At 37.4% G+C, this 20,232-nt stretch overlaps 1 protein-coding gene across 2 annotated transcripts; it reads right to left on the reverse strand.

Moving 5' to 3' along the window:
• Positions 1–1,619: 1,619 nt before the first annotated feature.
• On the reverse strand, positions 1,620–19,698 carry LOC121731178 (probable nuclear hormone receptor HR38). Of its 2 annotated transcripts, none has more exons than XM_042120536.1 (4): positions 19,505–19,698; positions 6,076–6,152; positions 4,376–5,804; positions 1,620–3,823 (listed from the first exon to the last, which is right to left on the reverse strand). In XM_042120536.1, the coding sequence occupies exons 1-4, from the start codon at positions 19,602–19,604 to the stop codon at positions 3,564–3,566; spliced, it is 1,866 nt and encodes a 621-aa protein (XP_041976470.1). In that variant the 5' UTR covers positions 19,605–19,698; the 3' UTR covers positions 1,620–3,563. The 2 variants fall into 2 exon arrangements, with proteins under 2 accessions (XP_041976470.1, XP_041976478.1); XM_042120544.1 differs by having other exon boundaries at positions 19,321–19,588.
• Positions 19,699–20,232: the final 534 nt, after the last annotated feature.

The following is a 20,232-nucleotide window of genomic DNA, read 5'->3' on the forward strand; positions in this document are numbered from 1 at the left end:
ATTAAAATTTTGTTTATGGGATATAATGAAGTTCCGGTGCATCACTGCAGCAGCTGAACGTATTTTTAATGAAACCTTTTGTGAGCTAGTCTGACTTACACTTAGCTGCTTTTATACTTTTCAACGTGAAGGTTCACAATCATAAGAATAAACAAAAACAAGATGCAGTTGATTTACAAATGCAGCTGGATTATTCAAGACGCATAGGCGCAACAAAATGGCAGCGAAGCGAACAAAGAAAGTAATGGTTCCGTAGTTCCGTTTTAGTACACTCCTATATTACTATAGCTTAGTCCCTTCGTGTGTACTAGACTACTGTGGAGACCGCACTAGGCAATACTGTAGCGATACCTCGCAGCCATGAAATCAATTTGGTAAGCCCCACTGTACGGCAGCGAAACTACGTGACGGTAATTGAGTAGGTACACTGGGAACTCTTCTTAATTTTTATAAAATTACCAGACCTTTACAATAAAATTACTAGATAATTTACCGCGCAGGAACCGTAGGTTTTTGCAGGATAAAAAGTATTCTATGTCCTTCCCCGGAGCTCTAAGTATCTTCATACCAAAATCTATCTATCTATCTATGTAACTATCTCATGATTTGGACCATGAGGAGCAGCCATGTTTCGCATACGTGGGAGAGCCATGCTTCGGCACGAATGGGCCGGCTCGACCGGAGAAATACCACGTTCTCACAGAAAACCGGCGAGAAACAGCGCTTGCGCTGTGTTTCGCCGAGTGAGTGAGTTTACCGGAGGCCCAATCACCTACCCTATTCCCTTCCCTATTCTCCCCTATTCCCTTCCCTTCCCATTCTTACCCTCCCCTATTACCCTGTTCCCTTTTTAAAAAGGCCGGCAACGCACTTGCAGCTCTTCTGATGCTGCGAGTGTCCATGGGCGACGGAATTTGCTTTCCATCAGGTGACCCGTTTGCTCGTTTGCCCCCCTTATTTCATAAAAAAAATAACTCGTGTCACAGGGTGCGTGGTTGAACTCCTCTGAAACGGCTCGACTGATTTTCGTTAATCTTAGCGAGCATATCGGCTAGGGTTGAGAATCGGACCACATCTACTTTTTATATTGATAAGTGCATTTGTTGAATAAATAATAGTAAATTATCACAGTTCGAGATTAGTCGTTAGCGACGACCATAATTGTTTGTGTGACGTAGGATAGCGATGGACGTTGCCATGGTGGCATGCTTATTTAGTCACGTCAATAAATTAATAATATGGGTCAAAATCGAAATGCTTTATAGAACAAAACAACGTTTGCCGGGACAGCTAGTAGTAGTATATTTTATACTATAAGTACTTAATTACGGGTGATACGAGTAGGTAGGTCTTGTTGTTGTGGCAGCGTCGTAGCCGTAGCGCCTCTACGCCGCGCTACGCCATCCACCTTCGTAGCTCGTAGCGCGGGGGGTGGCGGGAATTTTTTGTAGGGTTGGGGATCTTTATCGTGGATGTTTTAGTATTTTTGTATTGTTATAAATCTTTGTACATAGCATCATTTGATAAGAAATAATAATATAATTTGCTAACTTAAAATGTTCTTTGCACTCATGTCATACAAGGTAGTCTATATTATAGGTCAAATGAAAAGACGTAGAATTAATTAACGCTAAATAGCGTTCTTATTATTGTGAGAAAATATTTACAAAGAAAATATAATAACATAGTATAACAAAAGCACATCAATCTATGTCTGGACAAAAGAAATGCAGCGTAAGTCAAATTCGCAAGGAATAAACGTTAAACGAATCTCTCTATCTCTACGTTACAGAACAACGTACCTATCACATTCAGAGCTTACCTACTTATGGATATAATGGACGAGTTTCAGTTACACATTTCCACACAAGATGAATTTTTTCGATTACTATGCGGTAAATACCTGTGCAGTGTGTAGCGTGCCATAGACATAAAGTAAAGAAGGACCTCTTAACAAAAGTTACAGTGCTTACATTAACATCTTTTTGTTTTCTTTTTATTTGTCATACTAGTTGTTATTAAGTAATTTTCAATATTTTTGTAACTTTTTCAGTAAAGTGTGTTATACAAGAGGAAAGTTTGGTATTCACCGCATAATATTCGAGTCTTTGGGTATACCCAAATGGGATGATTGTCATGTAAAAGACGTGACTAGTATAATTTTCGTGAGTATTGGAATGCATCAAATAGGAATAAAGAACGTTTGAACAACAGTAGGCAATATTATTTTAAGGTAAGGGTATGTCGGCACTACGTCTAATATTATTCACATAGTGCTCCGAGTAGGCGGTGCGCGGGCAGCCGAGAAGCTAAGTAGGTAGGCACCTGATTTGGCAATTTCGGTGTGATAAAAATATGCGGCACAAAGTTTAAGGTGAAGAATTATTTTGTAGTAACTTCACATACAAATCTATAAAATTAATTAATACGTAGCTCATACAGACTAAGAAATTCAGCATCGAATAAATAAATGTAACAGACGAGGATTATCTACAAGGAGATACAACGCCTAACATTAAAGTGCTCGTTATTTTTTTCGTAGGTGTGCCGATTTGTAGGCGTTCATAGAAGTCTACGAACGAGGACTACCTACGTCGTAAAGAGTAAATAAATGTAATCGTACAAATAAAATCTTACATCTAAAATATAAATAATAATTTTTTAACATTTATTTGCAAAATTTGGAAAATGGTAATTTGATATGTATTCGTCTAAATGTATAAAAATAGTAAATTTTCGTAAAAACGTCTACACACTAGGAAGGTACTTTTTAAGACACGTTAGATAAGGTCGTCGACGACTACGGGAGATGCTGAACTTCTTATCTCATGTTTTATATAATATCATATAATTTATATTAACAATTCACTTTAACGATCTAGCATCAATATCGATATAAAATAATTTAAACCTAAAAGGTAACTTCAACAATATAATATTGTATAATAATTTCACCGGTCGCTTTTACGTCAGCGCGTAGTCCGGCGACCGTAGCGAGTATTCGACACTCGCTCGTACGTCGCTCGTACGTCGCTCCTTACGGGCGGCTCCTTACCGATGCTTACAAACGATACGAAATGCCTAAGTCATTAATAATAAAATTCGGTGTTTACGAGCCAAATTTTTACAATTGTAAGTCATGTGACTAGATTTTTCTTAAAAAATACACGAGTAAAGTTACGTAACATAATATAGGAATATTTGTACGACGAGATGCCTTTAATCACGAGCGGTAACTCAAATGCGAAATACTATAGTAGACGATCGTCACGTCATCCGTTATAGTAAAATAATCACACAAAAATTTACATTACAATAAATTAAGCTTACAGTAAAATTCTAGAGACTACGCCTTAAATTATAATATTCACTTATGGGTACTAGTTTTGTTTTAAAAACGAAGCTCCACGAACCGACGCCGGGGAGATCGTTCCGCGGTCTAGTCTCTAAAATATTCTCTAATTATACGCTTACAAAAATAACAGAGTCGGCTCTAAGTAGACGAATGCGGTTCGAAGGCGGGAGTGGTCCACGGGGTGCAAGTGCGGGGCGCGGGCGGGCGGTTAGAAGGGCAGGCTGGCGCGGAACATGTTCTCGATGAGCGGCGGCGCCGGCACCAGATCCTCGAGCTTCAGGTAGAAGATGCGCTGCAGGCCCTGCACCGACAGCGAGCGCAGCTCCGGCAGCGCGCCCAGCACGCGGCTGAAGTGCGGCGCGCCCGCCCCCGCGCCCGCGCCACCGCCCGGCATGTGCGCGCGGAGGCACCCGATTATCTTCATCTGGAGCTGCTCCACTCGGTGGGGCTCCTTCAGTCCGTGACGTTCTGAAAATGTTGAGATTTGTTAGCGGTGCGTCCAAAATTTCGAAGTACCAAGACTGACGTGAATCGTGTAATACTAGATGACACCGCAACTCTGTTGCGTTAAAGTTAGTTTATCACGCAGAAACCGTATATTTTTCTGGAACAGATTGTACTATATCCTTTCCTGGGTCTCCAAGTATCTCCATATTAAATTTCAGCAAAATCGGTTCAGCGGTTTGGGTGTGAAGAGGTAACAGACAGACAGACAGACACACTTTCACATTTATAGTATTATATAATAGTATCGATAACTAAGACGTATCTATCATCATTGTCATTTAATATGCAGTTCTTTACTTTAGTGTTCGTCAAAGCCAGGTTTGAAATATTTAAAATGTAGACGTTGGCTGATACCTAATTGATATTCTATTCTAAAATAGTTTGACGAGGATTTCAACTTTTCCTTATTGCGTAACTGAGATTATTAAGATTACTAGAGTCCAATCTATTCACCGAATCATAAAATATTATCTGAATTATTGTATTCAATTAGTAGAACGATTTGTCACAAACCTGTTATGAGAGTCAGCGCGCAGAGGCAGGCGAACGTCGATATGTCGATGTCCATGGAGTGCAGGGTGTTGCTGAAGTCGAGGACGGCGTGCAGCCAGTCCCCGAAGGATCGCTGACACTGTCTCTTGTCCAGAACGAGGCCGTTGCAGAACGTGAGCTTGGTATCCTCCGGGCGCGTGCGGTACGCCAGCCGGAGGACGAACAGCTCGAGGCGCGCCGAGGCGAACAGCTGCTCGCGGTCCTCGGGACACAGCTCGCCGAAGCCCGGCACTTTCTCGGCGAATATCTTTATCATATCGATGGACGTCGACAGCAGGGAGTAAAATTGCTGAATGACTTCCAAGTCCGACATCGGAGGTTCCATCGGGTTGGGCTCCCTGTACTGCGAGTAGTCGAGATTTGAAAAATCTGGGGACGTATCGACGTGAGCCCGAACGAGCGCGGTGATCAGGGAGATCGGCGGGCTCGGCGGCGAATCCTGTGGACACTTGGGCTTCGACGGCAACCTTCCTCGTCTTCCTTTCAGCGAGTCGGTCCGGACCACCTCCTTCACCATACCCACGGCGAGACACTTTTGAAAACGGCAAAATTGACATCTGTTTCTTCTTCTCTTGTCGACGGGACACGATTTTTCGGCGAGGCACACGTATTTGGATCCTTTTTGGACAGTCCTTTTGAAGAACCCCTTGCAGCCTTCGCAGGTTCTCACGCCGTAGTGTTGGCACGCAGCCGTGTCCCCGCAGACCGCACACAGCTGACTGGGCGACGGCGGCGCCGCTCGGGAGACCACGTCCTGCGGGGCGCCGCCGGGCGAGCTCGACGCGGAGCTCGGGGCCGAAGCTTGCATGCAATGAATTCTACTTCCGTGAAGCTTAGGGCTATCGTTTGAACTACTAGATTCCGATCTCTGCACGGGCAGGGAGGCTCTTCTCTGTCGGGCCCCCTGGTCTGTCGACACATGCAAGTCTACTGAATTTGGAAACGGTGGTAACGAGTAGGAGTCTTGAGCGTTAGGTACCCCGCCCGTGTCGAAGGTAGGGCTACACGGCTGGGGGGGCGCGTAGTACGGCGTAGGTACGTAAGGTATTGAGGGTTGATGATATTGATACAGGAGCTGCGTGGAGGCATGTCCCTGATGGGAGTATGCGCTGACGTTGTAGCAGTCTTCGTCCATTTTAATTCCAAATTCGGCCATCTCTTGTTTCGGGTAGCGCACGGAGTACGTCTCTTCGAAGCTCGGGAGCGCGGGCCCCAACGTAGGCGACGGTGTATCGCTGACGGGAGTGGCGCGTTGAGATTTCACTTCTGGGGGGGCCGGTGCATGGAATTCCACATCCGGAAATGGGTCTAGATTTTCTTCTAAGATCTCCGAGGAATCTTCTTGATATTGTGGACACAATAGATCAGTAAAGGACGAACCGTAGTTGCTCTGAAAGAGAAAATAAATTCAATATAAAAAAGGCGTCACGAAGACGGTAGGCGGAACTCGAGCGGGGCGGTCGAGGCGGCCGGCGCACCAATGGCGCGCTTAGAATCCACCGTGCTTCGATGACTTATTTATGATGACGCCGCCCGTTAATGTTGCAGGTGTACTAATCGTGTGTTATTAAGTTTAAAAATTCAAAAGCGTAGTCACGGATCGGTCGTTTTTAATTTAAAATGTAACTCAGATTAATATTTGATCAGCAGTCACAACTTACATGTGTTTGCAGCAGTAGCATGCTGGAGGAGTTTGAAGTGAAAGCGCTTGGGGAGCGCGGTTCGACGGCGCTCGGCCCTGTAAAGATGAAAAGTATATTAAATAAAAAGCTCATATATTTCTTACGTAGCTTACAAATTAACTCGCTACCTATCGAATGAGGCAATTCATTGTGATTATTTTGTTTCAAATACGTTTCATTATTTTTATTACAACTGCAGACTGTAACGACAAGCTAACGGACGGCAAATGAGGAGGGTCTGTTGAAGGCGGCTCGTCCGGCGTATCGACGGCACTGGACTTTGAACTATCACGCTACCCGAGCCCTGCATTATTTATATTTACCCTCAACGAACATACTTTGATTCCTGAACCGCGGGTACACGTAACGGAATCGATATCTTCGCCCGATGACCAACCTCTACCCTTCCTACACTAGCAATGACGTTAAAAGATAAAGGTCTCCTAATTTATACGGCAGTTTTGCCAGCCAAATATTGCCGGTTTGAATACATTCTGTCACGGTGCTCGATTCGCTCCGCCCCGAAAATTGAATCCTATATACACACCTCGGCTATGGTTATTAAAAACGCCATAGCGCGATACGAGGCATTTTCGCTCTTGTTGTTAGTATGTAAAAGTTATATTCGATCGCGGCGAAAGCGTGCAAAGTTTTAGGGCGAAAAGATGATAGGTCTCTTGGGACGTTATAGAATCACTGGCATTTGCAGTTTCTATTATGTTAGGAACCATTAATTTCTGTCTTATTAAGTTATCGACAAAACAAAAAGCTTTTTATTACGCGGAATTTCCTAGCGAAAATATAAATTTATTTTTATACCACCTCTTTTATAATATTGTACTTACTAGAGAATAATGTTACTTGTAAGCATACGCAAACCGAATAACAAAGTTTGTAACTACCAATATGATTATAATTATTATTCTTTGTAGTTACAAGTTTTACAAATTGTAAGTATTGTTTGGTAAAATTGACAAAATATAAATATGTTATTTTACTCATTTGCTCACCTTGTATGTTGCTTAATATAATTATGAAAGCCTTATTTAATTACACACATTAATAATATGTTGAGACTTTAAAATAGTAATTAATAACATATCATCTATGACCACATTGCCGTTTTTAACTAATGAGGATGACATAATAGAAATCTGCGAAATTATACATGGAGCTTTTGAGACGATGTTTAGAAAATATTATCCGTACTGTAAATTTACTGCTTCATAGTTTGCTTGAAACTTTAGTTTAAACTTTAACGTAATTGAAATTAAAAAGGTTTTATCATCGAAACAGAAAAATGCAAATCGACGGAAAATAAAAATCGTAGCGGCCTCTACGCAGCCCGTAGACGTGCTACGAAATACGTGCTATGTAATATTATATTATTAGTATGTTTCTTTTAACATCGTATATTTTAGGTTTTTTATATTATGCATTATCAGTAACATATTGCACCTAGAATAATGGAATGGTATTTGCCGTTCTGTAACACGATTAAATTGAATAATTTCAAGTGGCGCTGAAGTTATTTTCAGATTTCAGTTACAAACGTTCAGCCATCAGCTGCACTGGCTTAACTCTAGTAGACATAATAAATGCAATAAGCTTTCAAAGTTTTTAAAAGTAATTATTTTAGCAGCATAATCATTATAGTGACTGCTTGATTATAGCTTAATTTTAAAAAGGCCTTTGGGTACAAAAATATAATAATATCCATGATATTGTAAAGTTATGATTGACTGTATTATGAATATTGAATTTAGCTAATGTACCACAAGTTCAGAATTTAGATCAATAAAAACTTTAAACACCAGTAATTAGGATAAATTCTGTGTTTGTCGAAAAGGAAATAATACATTTGCATTATGTACGTAATAGTGTCTTTTTTAAGGCTTTTAAGGAAATATTTTGTGACGATATTTTCCTGTAATTAGCCTTTTCCTGGCAAGATTAAAAAAAATCCGCTGGGGGCAGCACCGTTGGGGGGTACATAATAATATTATGTTTTGAATTCGCTATTGACAACAACGTTAAACGTACATAATTATTACGGAATTAACGGAAGATTCATGATGTACCTGGAGCGATATTAAAATTTGCATAAGTGCAAGATCATCCTGTCCGGGACTTGAAACGATGGCTTGCATGTCGTGGCTTAACCGTGTCAGGTAGTAAAAATGTCCTAGTTAAGAGGTTAGTTGGTTTACAAATTTTCTTCTATATTATATGTTTAATTGTATTGTTGTAATTTTTTATTGGAATTGATGGTGGTAAATGTTTAGCTGATAAACAGCAACGCATGAAATTATTCAACCCAACCCTACCAAGTTCAACATCCTACAGTTTTCCTACTACAAATTGGGCAAATTGTCCATCCCTAGCTAATCCTTGTTCATTTTGCTGCTATAATGTATAATTATATTACTACCGATCCTATTGATAGTTCAGATATACGGGTGTAACAAAAATAAGTGATAATAGTTCAGGGTGTGTACGCGTTCCTTTTAGAGAGTTCACTGTAAAAGTAGCAGCGCTGAAAGACCAAATTTTTTTTTCACTTTTGTATGGGGAAACTCGTGACGCTCGGGCCCTTGCCCATACAAAAGTGAAAAATAATCGTCTTTCAGAGCTGCTACTTTCACAGTGAACTCTCTATAAGGAACACGTACACATCCTAAAGTATCACTTATTTTTGTTACACACTGTATATGCCACTTTATCTGACGATGACGAACAGCTTCCGAATTGTGGAAAGAAAGCACTTCAAAGAGGAAGTGAGGAAGGAAGTTTTACACATGGGAGGGCCATGCTTCGGCACGAATGAGCCGGCTCGATCGGAGAAATACCACGTTCTCACAGAAAACCGGAGTGAAACAGCACTTGAGTGAGTGAGTTTACCGGAGGCCCAATCCCCTTCCCTACTCTCCCCTATTCCCTTCCCTTCCCTACCCTCCCCTATTACCCTATTCCCTCTTAAAAGGCCGGCAACGCACTTGCAGCTCTTCTGATGCTGCGAGTGTCCATGGGCGACAGAAGTTGCTTTCCATCAGGTGACCCGTTTGCTCGTTTTCCCCCTTATTTCATAAAAAAAGGAAGACGATATTGCTTGAGTGGCTTTGTACCCCACACCGGTGTTGCTCCTAGCGGTTTTTTTAATTTCCCCAGGAAAAAGGCTAATTGGAGGTATTTTTGAATACATTTGTGTTTTGTTGCGACATCTAGCGTTAGTGCAGTGGACGAGCTTACTACTCAACTCGCGACTCGCGGGGAGCCTTCCAAAAGCTTTCACTTTGAGGCCTTAAGCTGTTTCTCGGTTGTGTCAACAGGTGGCGTCGCGACTATAATAAAAATATTATTATATTGAAGCTTATTTTCTTCTTATTATGAGGAAAATTTTATTGTATAAGTATATTCTTCCTTAACTATTTTAAACCCGTGAACAACTACATAATATTATTTTATCTGAGTTAGTTTTTTTAACATAGGATAAATTTTAGTACGCTATAATAGGTATTATGTTTTAACATTTATGTGACTTATTGCTTGCAATTAGTACGTGAATAGACAAGCGAATAAAATTATGTTTATATTTTATTTTTTTGATTGAGTTTTTGGAACTCCATGCATATTTCACTTAAAACGACAAAAACTTATATTTGTACTACGATCTATACAATATTTACATAAGTTTTCGTTTAAATAACTTGAATTATTATAATATAAAACCCGTTCGTTAACATTTACAACGACATAGTAAACCCGTACATAGTATATGACTTTATAGTAAACCCAGACTATTTAGTTATTATTAGTTAGAATAATTCGATTTTCGAGTAGGCAAAGAAAATAAGGACTTTTAATTCCTAAAGTTTCTCGTCTCTTTGTGCTAGACCGCTTAAAAAATTCACCTGTAATTATTTATTCACCTACTCATGTACGCGACAAACTTATACGAGCCGCAATTTACGTCAGGGATCACAGCAGAAATCCTCAAATTTATACGTACACACTAGTGTCACAACTAGTGTATCTAGAATCAGCTGTGCGTCGGCGGGCGCGGCGGTTGCGACAGGGGGCGCGGGGCGAGGCAGGGGTGTGTGACGTCAACGACGGACGTCAGCGCGCCGCGGTAATCTCTCCAGACTGCTGACATCACGGAGTTTCAGCCGGTTGTAAATGTTTACACGTTCTACGTTTTCCGCGTAATTGTTCCACGTAGACCGTACATTATCAGCAGTCAATAGGGCTGTTTTAGTGTATATTTGCTACAGGTTTAGTTCCTTTGCATTGTATAATATGCGACGGTACTACCGCATTAGTGGTGAACTTTGATAAAAGACAAGTATGTTCAAGGTAGACTTCAAATCGTGTCAAAATATTACACAGTTCCTATGAGTTTTTCTAAATAGACGGAATTAAGTATAATAAAAAAAACTGAATTATTTTTTTATATGATTATGATAGTTTGAAAAGTATTCTAATCTTAACCTCGAACTTCATAACCTTATATTATACTTTGGAAATTTGCTTAGTGGAAAACTCGCGAAGGTCCTTCTTTTACCAAATAAAGTTTGAATTCTTTGTAAGTTTGCAGTTGCCGTTTGTTAAAGTTAAAAAGAGACCAATTAAGTTGAATAATTATTAAGTAAAACTAAAGTTACTTTTAGATTTCAGTTACAAACATTCAGCCGCCAGCTGCGATGGCTCAACCTTAGTTGACGTAACAAAATATCCCTCCTCCTCCGATCGAGCCTCCAATAATACGTCCGCATTGTTATAGGCTTGAAAGAATTATTATAAAATGAAAGTTGTAAGCGACGAAAAGTCCTACATATTTTTATCTTAATCCTAACGGATATTAACGCTAACCTAGATGGAATTTTTACGTATTTAATACCAAAATTTTATTGTTATAGTTTAAATGACATAGCAGCAGCTAGCAAGTGGGCTAAATACTGTTAGATCAAAATAATATAAATCAAAGGCTTTAGAAATTCGAAACATGCTATGTCAGATTAAATAATTATTTTGGTATTTCGATATACTTACTTAGATCACTAAAATTATTGTCATAGGAAAATAATCAAAGTGTTTATAATCAGTTTATAGATAGGTAGATTAAGTATTTAATTACATTAAAATTTTAACGCTACTGCCAATTAGTTGCATGAGTCAATAGTCCAAAGTCATTATTAAGTAGTAATTTATTACTCCATTAAATAATTCGAGTAATATCGCGTGGGACATAATTATAATAGCACAGAAGTTTAAGGAAATCTTTTTTCAATTTGCCCAATATAATAGGTATATACACCGGATTCTATGATTAAAGAAAGAAACCTGTCGTGTCCAAGTTTGGTTTTGTTTTATTAGCTCACTGAGACAAGTTTGAATGAGCTATCAATTTAAGCTAAAACTATCTGTAGGTACATTCATATTCCAATTATCAGGAAGCTAAATTTATAATTTTACTGCTGATACACTTTAAAATTACTTGATTCTTCTCTTTTTGAGATTCAAGTATTGGCAACCGATGTTTTATAGTGACTATCTTAATCCATCGCATAGTATGTAGTTATCATGACTACATAGTATAAAACAAAGTCGCTTTTTCTGTCCCTACGTCCCTTTGTTCCCTTTAATATTTAAAACTGCGCAACGGATTTTGATGCGGTTTTGTTTAATAGATTATTATAGATTAAAGAGGAAGGTTTATATGTATAATAACATTAATTAAATAGAAGAATTACTGTTATTTTTGAAGTTTCTAATGTGATATCGCAAATAATTACATTTTCTTCAACAAACGCAGACTCTACGAGAAAACTTCGCGATGGTATATGTGTTATGGATATGTTTTCTATTTTTTTATCATTTAATTTTTACTACAAATAATGGATTTTTCAAAACGATAAGTATCCATTGTTCAAGTTTCCTGGGTCTTTGATGTAAATTAAAATTTCGTGTGTAATATAGATCCAAATAAAATAGTCGTAGAGGGGTGTTCAATTTTCTAAATCTCGATTATAATAACATACATTCACGCGGACGAAGTTGCGGGCAACAGCTAGTAGTTAAATATGTTTAAAATATATATATTAGAAGTACATATTTTGAAGTATTGTAATATTGTAGCGCTATATTTTATAAATTAAAACTAGTTTATCTATTTTTAAATGTTTAATTTAAAAATAGATAACATTAATTATTTTAATAATTATGAATAAATACTTCTACATTATATTACATTTACCATTTACCATTATTAAATTTTAATCAAAACATTTTGGCGTTTATTTTTTGCATGTAATGAGAAAAAAATATTGTAATTAAAATTTTTGCGTGTTCATCATTACTATCACAATCTTTTAGAGAATCATCGAAACATGCTTCTAAAAATTTACTACAGACAACATAGTATTTTGTGACTATTTCACACATTTGTAATTATGTGGCGATGGGCGCATTAATTTAATTTGTTATTACTACTATTTTTTATTTTATTTAATAGTTTATTGCACACAAAAACATTTAACAAATTATACAGATGAAGAAAAACGACACAAAAGGTACTGCTTATCTCTAAAGAAATTTCTTCCAGCAGCCCTAAGAAGAGAAATTTGAACACAAACAACAGATAGGGCGTGCAAAAACAGAAACGAATAATATAAATTATAACTATGTAAGTAATACTAAATTATTATTATACATATTATGTTCAACAAAAAAACAAAATAACTAATACTATACTTACTAATAATAATAACAAACTATAATATTAGAATACATACTATACTATAAACTATAAATATTTACTAAAATAAATACATACTATATGTATATTTAATAATTATAGTTGGATTCGGTATTGAGGTAGTGCTCCTTTAAGCGTCTTTTAAAGACAGTGATTGTAGGACTATCACGGATGGCGTGGGGGAGGGAATTCCACAATCTGACTGCATGAACAGTAAAGGAGTAGGAAAAGAAGTTGGAGCGATGGGAGGGGAGGGAAAGGTTATACTAGTTAATATTAAGTAACAAAAATAGATGAGACAGACTAATAAGCCTGTCCATCTATTTTTATTTATTTTTTCTGCAGCTATAATTACTTTTACAACAACAACTGTAACTTACTTAAGAGGGCTACTGACCCAAAAAATCAAACATCGTCCTTCTCTCTTCACACTCACGTCTTTCACATGCCAGGGGAAAAAGGACGACGCGGAATCATCGCCAAGTTAGTTTTATCGTATCTTATCTTATATCTTTAAACGAGCAATTCTTGTATCTATACTAATATTATAAAGAGGTAAACTTTGTTTGTTTGTTTAATTGTAATGAATAGGCTCAAAAACTACTGGACCGATTTTAAAAATTCTTTCACCATTCGAAAGCTACATTATTTACGAGTAATATAGGCTACTTTTTATTTTGGAAAATATAGGGTTCCGTAAGATATTTCAGTTTTTCGGAAACAACCAGAAAATTTACTTATTTTGCGTACGCTGCCTAAACTATAAACGATAGAAACATACAATGTTCTAAGTAAATGTAGATCCTATAAATATCTACAAAAATGTCCGCGACACACCATACCTATCTATGTCAAGTGAGGCACAACAACCATTTTTTTATTTAAAAATCTTAATTTTTTCTGGACTACATTTAAACGCATTTATTTACTACATATATACTCATGCTAATAATCCTTATCAAAATAAATTATTTCATCTCTAAGTACAGTTTATGTAGACAATATTTGGTCTTCGATTGATTAAATATATAGCAAGATATTGCGATTTACGCCCGTTTCGAAGTGGGCGCTGCTACCAAGGCGGGGTTGGGGTTGCGTTCGCGGCAGAGGAGTTTACATCTATGCAGAGTATTGACTATTGAGTAGTAATGTAGGTCTATCAGTAGTATCGACGGAGAGCTGACGATCAAATCAGTCATGTAGCTTCAGCTGTGTTAAAACTCCGTTAGCTACTTCCCTGAACAACCTATATATTTTTAACCCGTGCGAAGCCGGGGCGGGTCGCTAGTATATGTATATATATAATTGGAATCTCGGAATCGGCTCCAACGATTTTCATGAAATTTAGTATATAGTGTATATATAAATCGATCTAGCTAGGAATCATTTTATTCGTGTTTTATTGAATACTGAGCAAAGCTCGGTCAAATAGCTAGTTATGAATAAAAGTCGAACTATCATGATTATGAAAAAAGTATTTTGAGCAAATTTGGGATAATGTCTTTTTAGATATTAAAAAATATTAAAGAAAAGACAGCAAACTTCGAAGATCCAAGGAAAAATGTGTCTAAAACAAGGTTTTTTGTAAAAAAGAAAGTATGGAGCATTTTTAGGGTTCCGTACCCAAAGGATAAAAACGGGACCCTATTACTAGACGCACAGACGGATAGACTTCGATGTCTATCCGTCTGTGCGTCTCCAGGCTGTAACTCAAGAACCGAATTTCAGAAGTCTAGTTATAACTAAACTTCTGAAATTTTCACATATTGTGTATATCTGTTGCCGCTTTAACAACAAATACTGAAATAAAATAAATTAAATATTTAAGAGGGGCTCCCATACAACAAACGTGATTTTTTTTGCTATTTTTTTTGCTCGATATCAATAACAGCAACACATAGGCACTTGAAATATTCACTGAGCATCAGTGTATTTGTAATATAATAATTAATTTATATTACAAATACAACTGATTTTAATAAATTCAATAATTAAGGCGGGCTTCCATACAAAAAACACAATTTTCAGCCTACTTTTGCTCTATTGTGGCACGGAACCCTTCGTGTGCCAGTCCAATCACTCGCACTTGGCCGATTTTCATTTCAGTAATCGTGTTTTCCTCTTGAGCGTTTAATCTTCATGAGCTGAAGTTACTTGTGTAAAAAAATCAGTTTTCTAGACCTTACAGATTTTGAGATCTACGTTTAAGTATGTAGTTAAGTTAGGGTCAGGTGATTTCTTAATAATAGGTAACTACATTAAAGTCTTTGCATTAAAGTCTAATGTTTACGTTCTTCTACATCTAAGCAAGTAAGTTTTCACTTTTTAGCGAGCAAGCCGGCAAGACCAGTGCGGCTGGTGCCTGGTGAATTACTTTTCATGAACTTCAGTATCGAGCTGTGTTTGTAATATAATAATTAATTTACATTACAGTTATTTGTAATATAATAAATAATATACATTAAAGTCCTTGCATTAAAGTCTAATGTTTAAGTTCTTCTACATCTAAACAAGTAAGTTTTCACTTTTTAGCGAGCAAGTCGGCGAGACCACTGCGGCTGGTGCCTGGTGAATTACTTTTCATGAACTTCAGTATCGAGCTGGCGCGACCTTGAAGCGGGGCGCGGGTCGATGCGTGACGTCACGCGGGTGTGACGTCACGGGCACTGCGGATCCGCCGCGCTCGCCGCGCCGCCGACACCCCTATCGCCGCGCCACCACCCGCTTTTATATTTAGAACGTGACGTAATTCCGTTTCAGATAGTGGAAATGTATATTATTATTATAAGGCACTGATTTAAAGGGGCAGTTGTAAATAGTAGTTTTGGTAAGTTAAAAATTATAAATGGCACGTTTAATAACTAGTTTAGCAGTTAAAACTAAGCAGTAAAGTAAACAAAAAATGAAAATATGGATCATTGAAAACATTATGGAACAGTAAAATATTAAATAATTAAATGAGCGTTAAAAATTAATAAATGCGCGGTTACATGTGGGCAGTATCAAATCGCTATTTGTCAGTAAGAAAATATTCCGAAAAACATATCGAATGTTTAAATAACTGCTTAAAAGATTAGTTCCCTTATTATAATAAGTAATTATTATAATAATAAATACCTCCTTATCGTCGTTAGCGACTACATTTCGGGCTACAGCTTTTGCTAGCGTTTGCGGTAGGTTATATTGGTTAATTAGATTTTTATGCACATTTGTGGCAATTATGATTTTAGTGCAGAACTAATGACTCAATTGATCTAGAATGATCGTCAAAGTTTCGATGTTGAGGGTATATTTACGATTTCCGGCCTCGATCCGCCGCGTCGGTTCAACAGCTGAGGACCGGTTACATAATAGGCACAATACCGAAATCAAACATTCAGAATTTTCAGATGTGATGAAAGTTTTTTAAGGATACATAGAACTACTTTACTTCATTTATATTATATTCTAATAAAAAAGTTAGAAAATGTTCTATATTATACAATATGTAATTTTAAAATTTGTTATTTTACAGATATAAATAACAAGTTTTGTGGTTAATACTAATTAATATTTAGCGACTTTTATATCAGCTTTCAATTCTGCTACCAGTGCCACTAATACCGATGCAAATTAATCGACATTCGATTTTACAAATTCTTAAAAAACAACGTTATTATGACAGGAAGTTTTACACCAATCAATAATTCATTTATTTTAAGAATATTCATTTATTTTATTTTAAAAATGGGTATCTATTAATGTTGTTTTTATAGGTCTACCAGAATCTGATGGCAAAAAGTGAGAAATTAAATTGACTCTAGCAATGCCAGGATAATAGGAATAAAACATTTTTACCTTTTTTTTTCCTTTTAGCGGCTTATTCTGTGTGAAAAATGCAAATATAAAAATTTATCCAATAATCAAGGATATTTTTTGAAAATCTGCCGTCAAAATTTGCCATCAGATTCTGGTAGACCTATAGTAACATTGCATGTGCAAATTATTTCATTTAAAAAAATCCTTGACAGTTTAGTAGCATTTTTTTTGTATAAATTTATAAAAAAAACCTAAAAACAAGTATTGCGTACTTTTTGTTTTTATAGGAAATTATAAAGTACAGAAAAAATCTTTAAAACGTATCTTACATTACAATTTTTATTAAAACACCACATTATTAAAATAGGGCTTCACTTTGTAAAACCTGCATCGGCGCAGATATCACAAAAACAACAGCTCGGGCCGTAAGAAAAAAAACAAGTGGGAGCGGTATAAGCTGCACCACACGGAAATAATTTTATGCATAGCAAACCACTCAAGGTCGTTCGGTTTGTGTCTAGAAGCACTGCCTTGGCGTCTTTTTTGAAATAACCTGTATTTTACAGAAACATAAAAGCTCTACTCGTTAAAGACTTTTCCGATTACGAATAAAAATAATCGCGAAATCCGTGTAAGGTCGTATTCGACGCTAGCGAGGTTTTCAGGCCTAAAATAGTTTGTCGTCGTCGCGTGTGACGTCAGCGGGGGTGAAATCTCATTCCGCTCTGACGTCACTCCAGCTGGTGGATGATAGCGTGCCTTATCAAACGTGTCAATAAAATAGGCCGCATTGAACAACATGAGCCTTCGCTACTGCCCGCACCGCCGGGAACGAAACAGGCTTTCTTATGAGAGTTTTATATAGAGATTTATATAATTTCCAGAGTTTTATATATTACACTTTTATAATTTATATTGTTAATGTATTTTGTTTACATATCATGAGAAAATATTATAATTTATTACTTTTTCAATTAATATCATACATAATAAATTGCGCAACAAAAGAAATGGAAAATACTTATATATTTTTAAACTCGAAAGCTTTTTTTGTTTGTTATTATCGTCTTAAAATAAAACAAATATATTCATATTTTATAGATACGATATTAGTATTAATTTTCAATAAAAAAGCATAGATCTATCCTTTTTTAGGTTATTGTCTGCCAATAATCCTTAACGGCAGATATTGCAATGTAATTTGAATACAGAAGTTTATGTATAATCACTTCCATACAAGGGCTCATCTCAATAGCACCGCACACGGCGAATCCGACGTTTGTCGATATATTTTATCGAGCATTAGGCGATAACAAAAGTGAAAGCGGATTTTAATGTTCATAAGTGTTTAACACTCGGCCGTCGAGACGAATAGTGAATGTAAAAGTGTGTTTTGATGTACGTTTTATTAGGATGTGTTACGATATGGCGCTGGCGGGCCGTCGGGCACATCTCGGCAAGTGCAGCGGTTGCTCAACTATTGGGCAAGTGGATGGCCGTTTCGCTGAGGCCATCGGCTCCGGAGGCGATCGCGCGTCCCATCGCACCTACTAGTGTTACCTAACCCGCCGCGGGCACTACAAAAACAATATTAATTTCGTGAAGCCACTTCGCTAACGATCCCCGAGTGTTCTTGCGAAAAACATAAATCTCGGCGTACTATGTAGCAAATATTACGATAAACAATTTATTGTTAATCGCCCAAAATTTTGTAAACGTTGGCAATATTTTAAGGAAAACCGCGCGAAAACTCCAAGTTGCTTTTATGTTCGGAGGTGGAATAATATTGCTATTGATTAACAAGTTGTAAGAATTTAATTTTTTGACTGAAATGAGGTCTAAGATGTAGTTAATATTTATGTTAATACTTACGCAATTAAAATAAAACATATAAAATTTGATTTTGGCACTGTGGGAATATCTGCGCGCATTGATTGTACTTAAATTGTAAAGTGTGTGTGTGCATTGCGAAATATCCTCTTATTGCCGGTAAACAACACCAAACTTATACATAAAACATTATTATATAAAATTGCCGAAAGTTATTATAATATCTTGTACGACTTTGTATACCTGTTAATCTTGACTTGGTTTTTATACATAGTTTTTAAAGTAAACACTTAGCCCGTAAATGTTTAAAACTGTTTAATCAGAATATGTGTTTGACGTTACTACGTGTTACTGGGAGTCATAGTAACAAAATTAAGATTATTTGAAATAATGTTGAGTATAATTAAGAAAATATAAAACTATTTTTCTGTGTTTAAACTGCTTATAAATTATTATAACTAAATCTTTGAAGATAACTTCATACAAAAAATTGATTAAAATCGAAATAATTAGCACTAGAATATTTCGTAACATATTTTAATATTTGCACTATAAATTTTATTGAATCTTTTTGGCATTAGATGTTGAAAATTGTTTATAAAGTAAATTTTCATTATATTTTCACTAGAACACGTCTCACTCTCAACTCAAAAAAAATATTTGCCTGTTTGTTGACGTTTCGCGAAAAGTTTGCGAAGTTTTACAAGTTTACTTATCGGTAACTTATTTTAAATACAAAATGGATCACAAAACGGAACACAAGTTTTACAAAAAACACAAATAAGTCAGAAAAACTAATCAAACTTAAAATAAAATAAAATAAAAAAGGGAGTACATACGTGTGCTTAGGAATTGTGTAAGGCCGCAAAGTTGGCTGGAGGGCGTCAGCAACGCACCTCGCATTCTAGCCGATGGCCATCGTCACGACAGTCCCACACAGAGTCTACAATGCCCAAAGGTTCTACACAACGAAAGCGAAAATAAACACAGAAGAGGGTCGTCTATCGGCGGACGGGCGCTGACCTGGCGCTTGCTTTTCGGGGTCCAGAGAGGTGGCGCGCGGCTCCAGGGTCAGACCGAGACACGCGCCAGATAGTCCCAATTCGCTCAGCAGGATCCTCATGCGGCCGAGCACATCGCACTCACTGCACGCGCACTCACTCACAGCGGTCCGGCAGACGTTCGCGGAGGGGCGCGCGGAAGTACGCACTGGCGGACAGGCGGTGCGATACTGAGGCCGCCGCCGCCGAGCCCGGTGGCTATATCGCGGGCCCTGACGTCACGCCCGCGACGTCACGCCCGCGACGTCACTAACGGTACCTCCCACGGCCCGCCCCGCCCGCCCCGACCGCCCCGACCGCCCGCCCGAGCCTGCGCTAACGGCACCGCTAGTACGGCACTGAGCTTTCGTAAGCCCGCGCCCGCAGAGCACTTGCTACACTATTTCATGATTTACTTTGCTTTTGCTTACCCTTACCAATTCTTCGTAATATGCCATATTACATGCATTTATCAATTTGAAACAAAGTGAGCTTTTGCATATTTGTAGAGGTTAAAACTTATTTTATTCATTAGGAAATTATGATAATTTATACCAGTGCTTATAGTTAATATTTTTATTAAACGAGTAGCATAAGCTCAACTATAAGCTTTAAAGCTTAAAGTAGAGCTTTTGCCTACTCGTAGAACTTAAGTTCTTACTCTTTTATAATTTACTTTTATATGTTTAAAAATTAAACAACTTCCACCTA

The sequence above is a fragment of the Aricia agestis genome, chromosome 1 (assembly GCF_905147365.1).
Source record: "Aricia agestis chromosome 1, ilAriAges1.1, whole genome shotgun sequence".
NCBI lineage: Eukaryota > Metazoa > Arthropoda > Insecta > Lepidoptera > Lycaenidae > Aricia > Aricia agestis.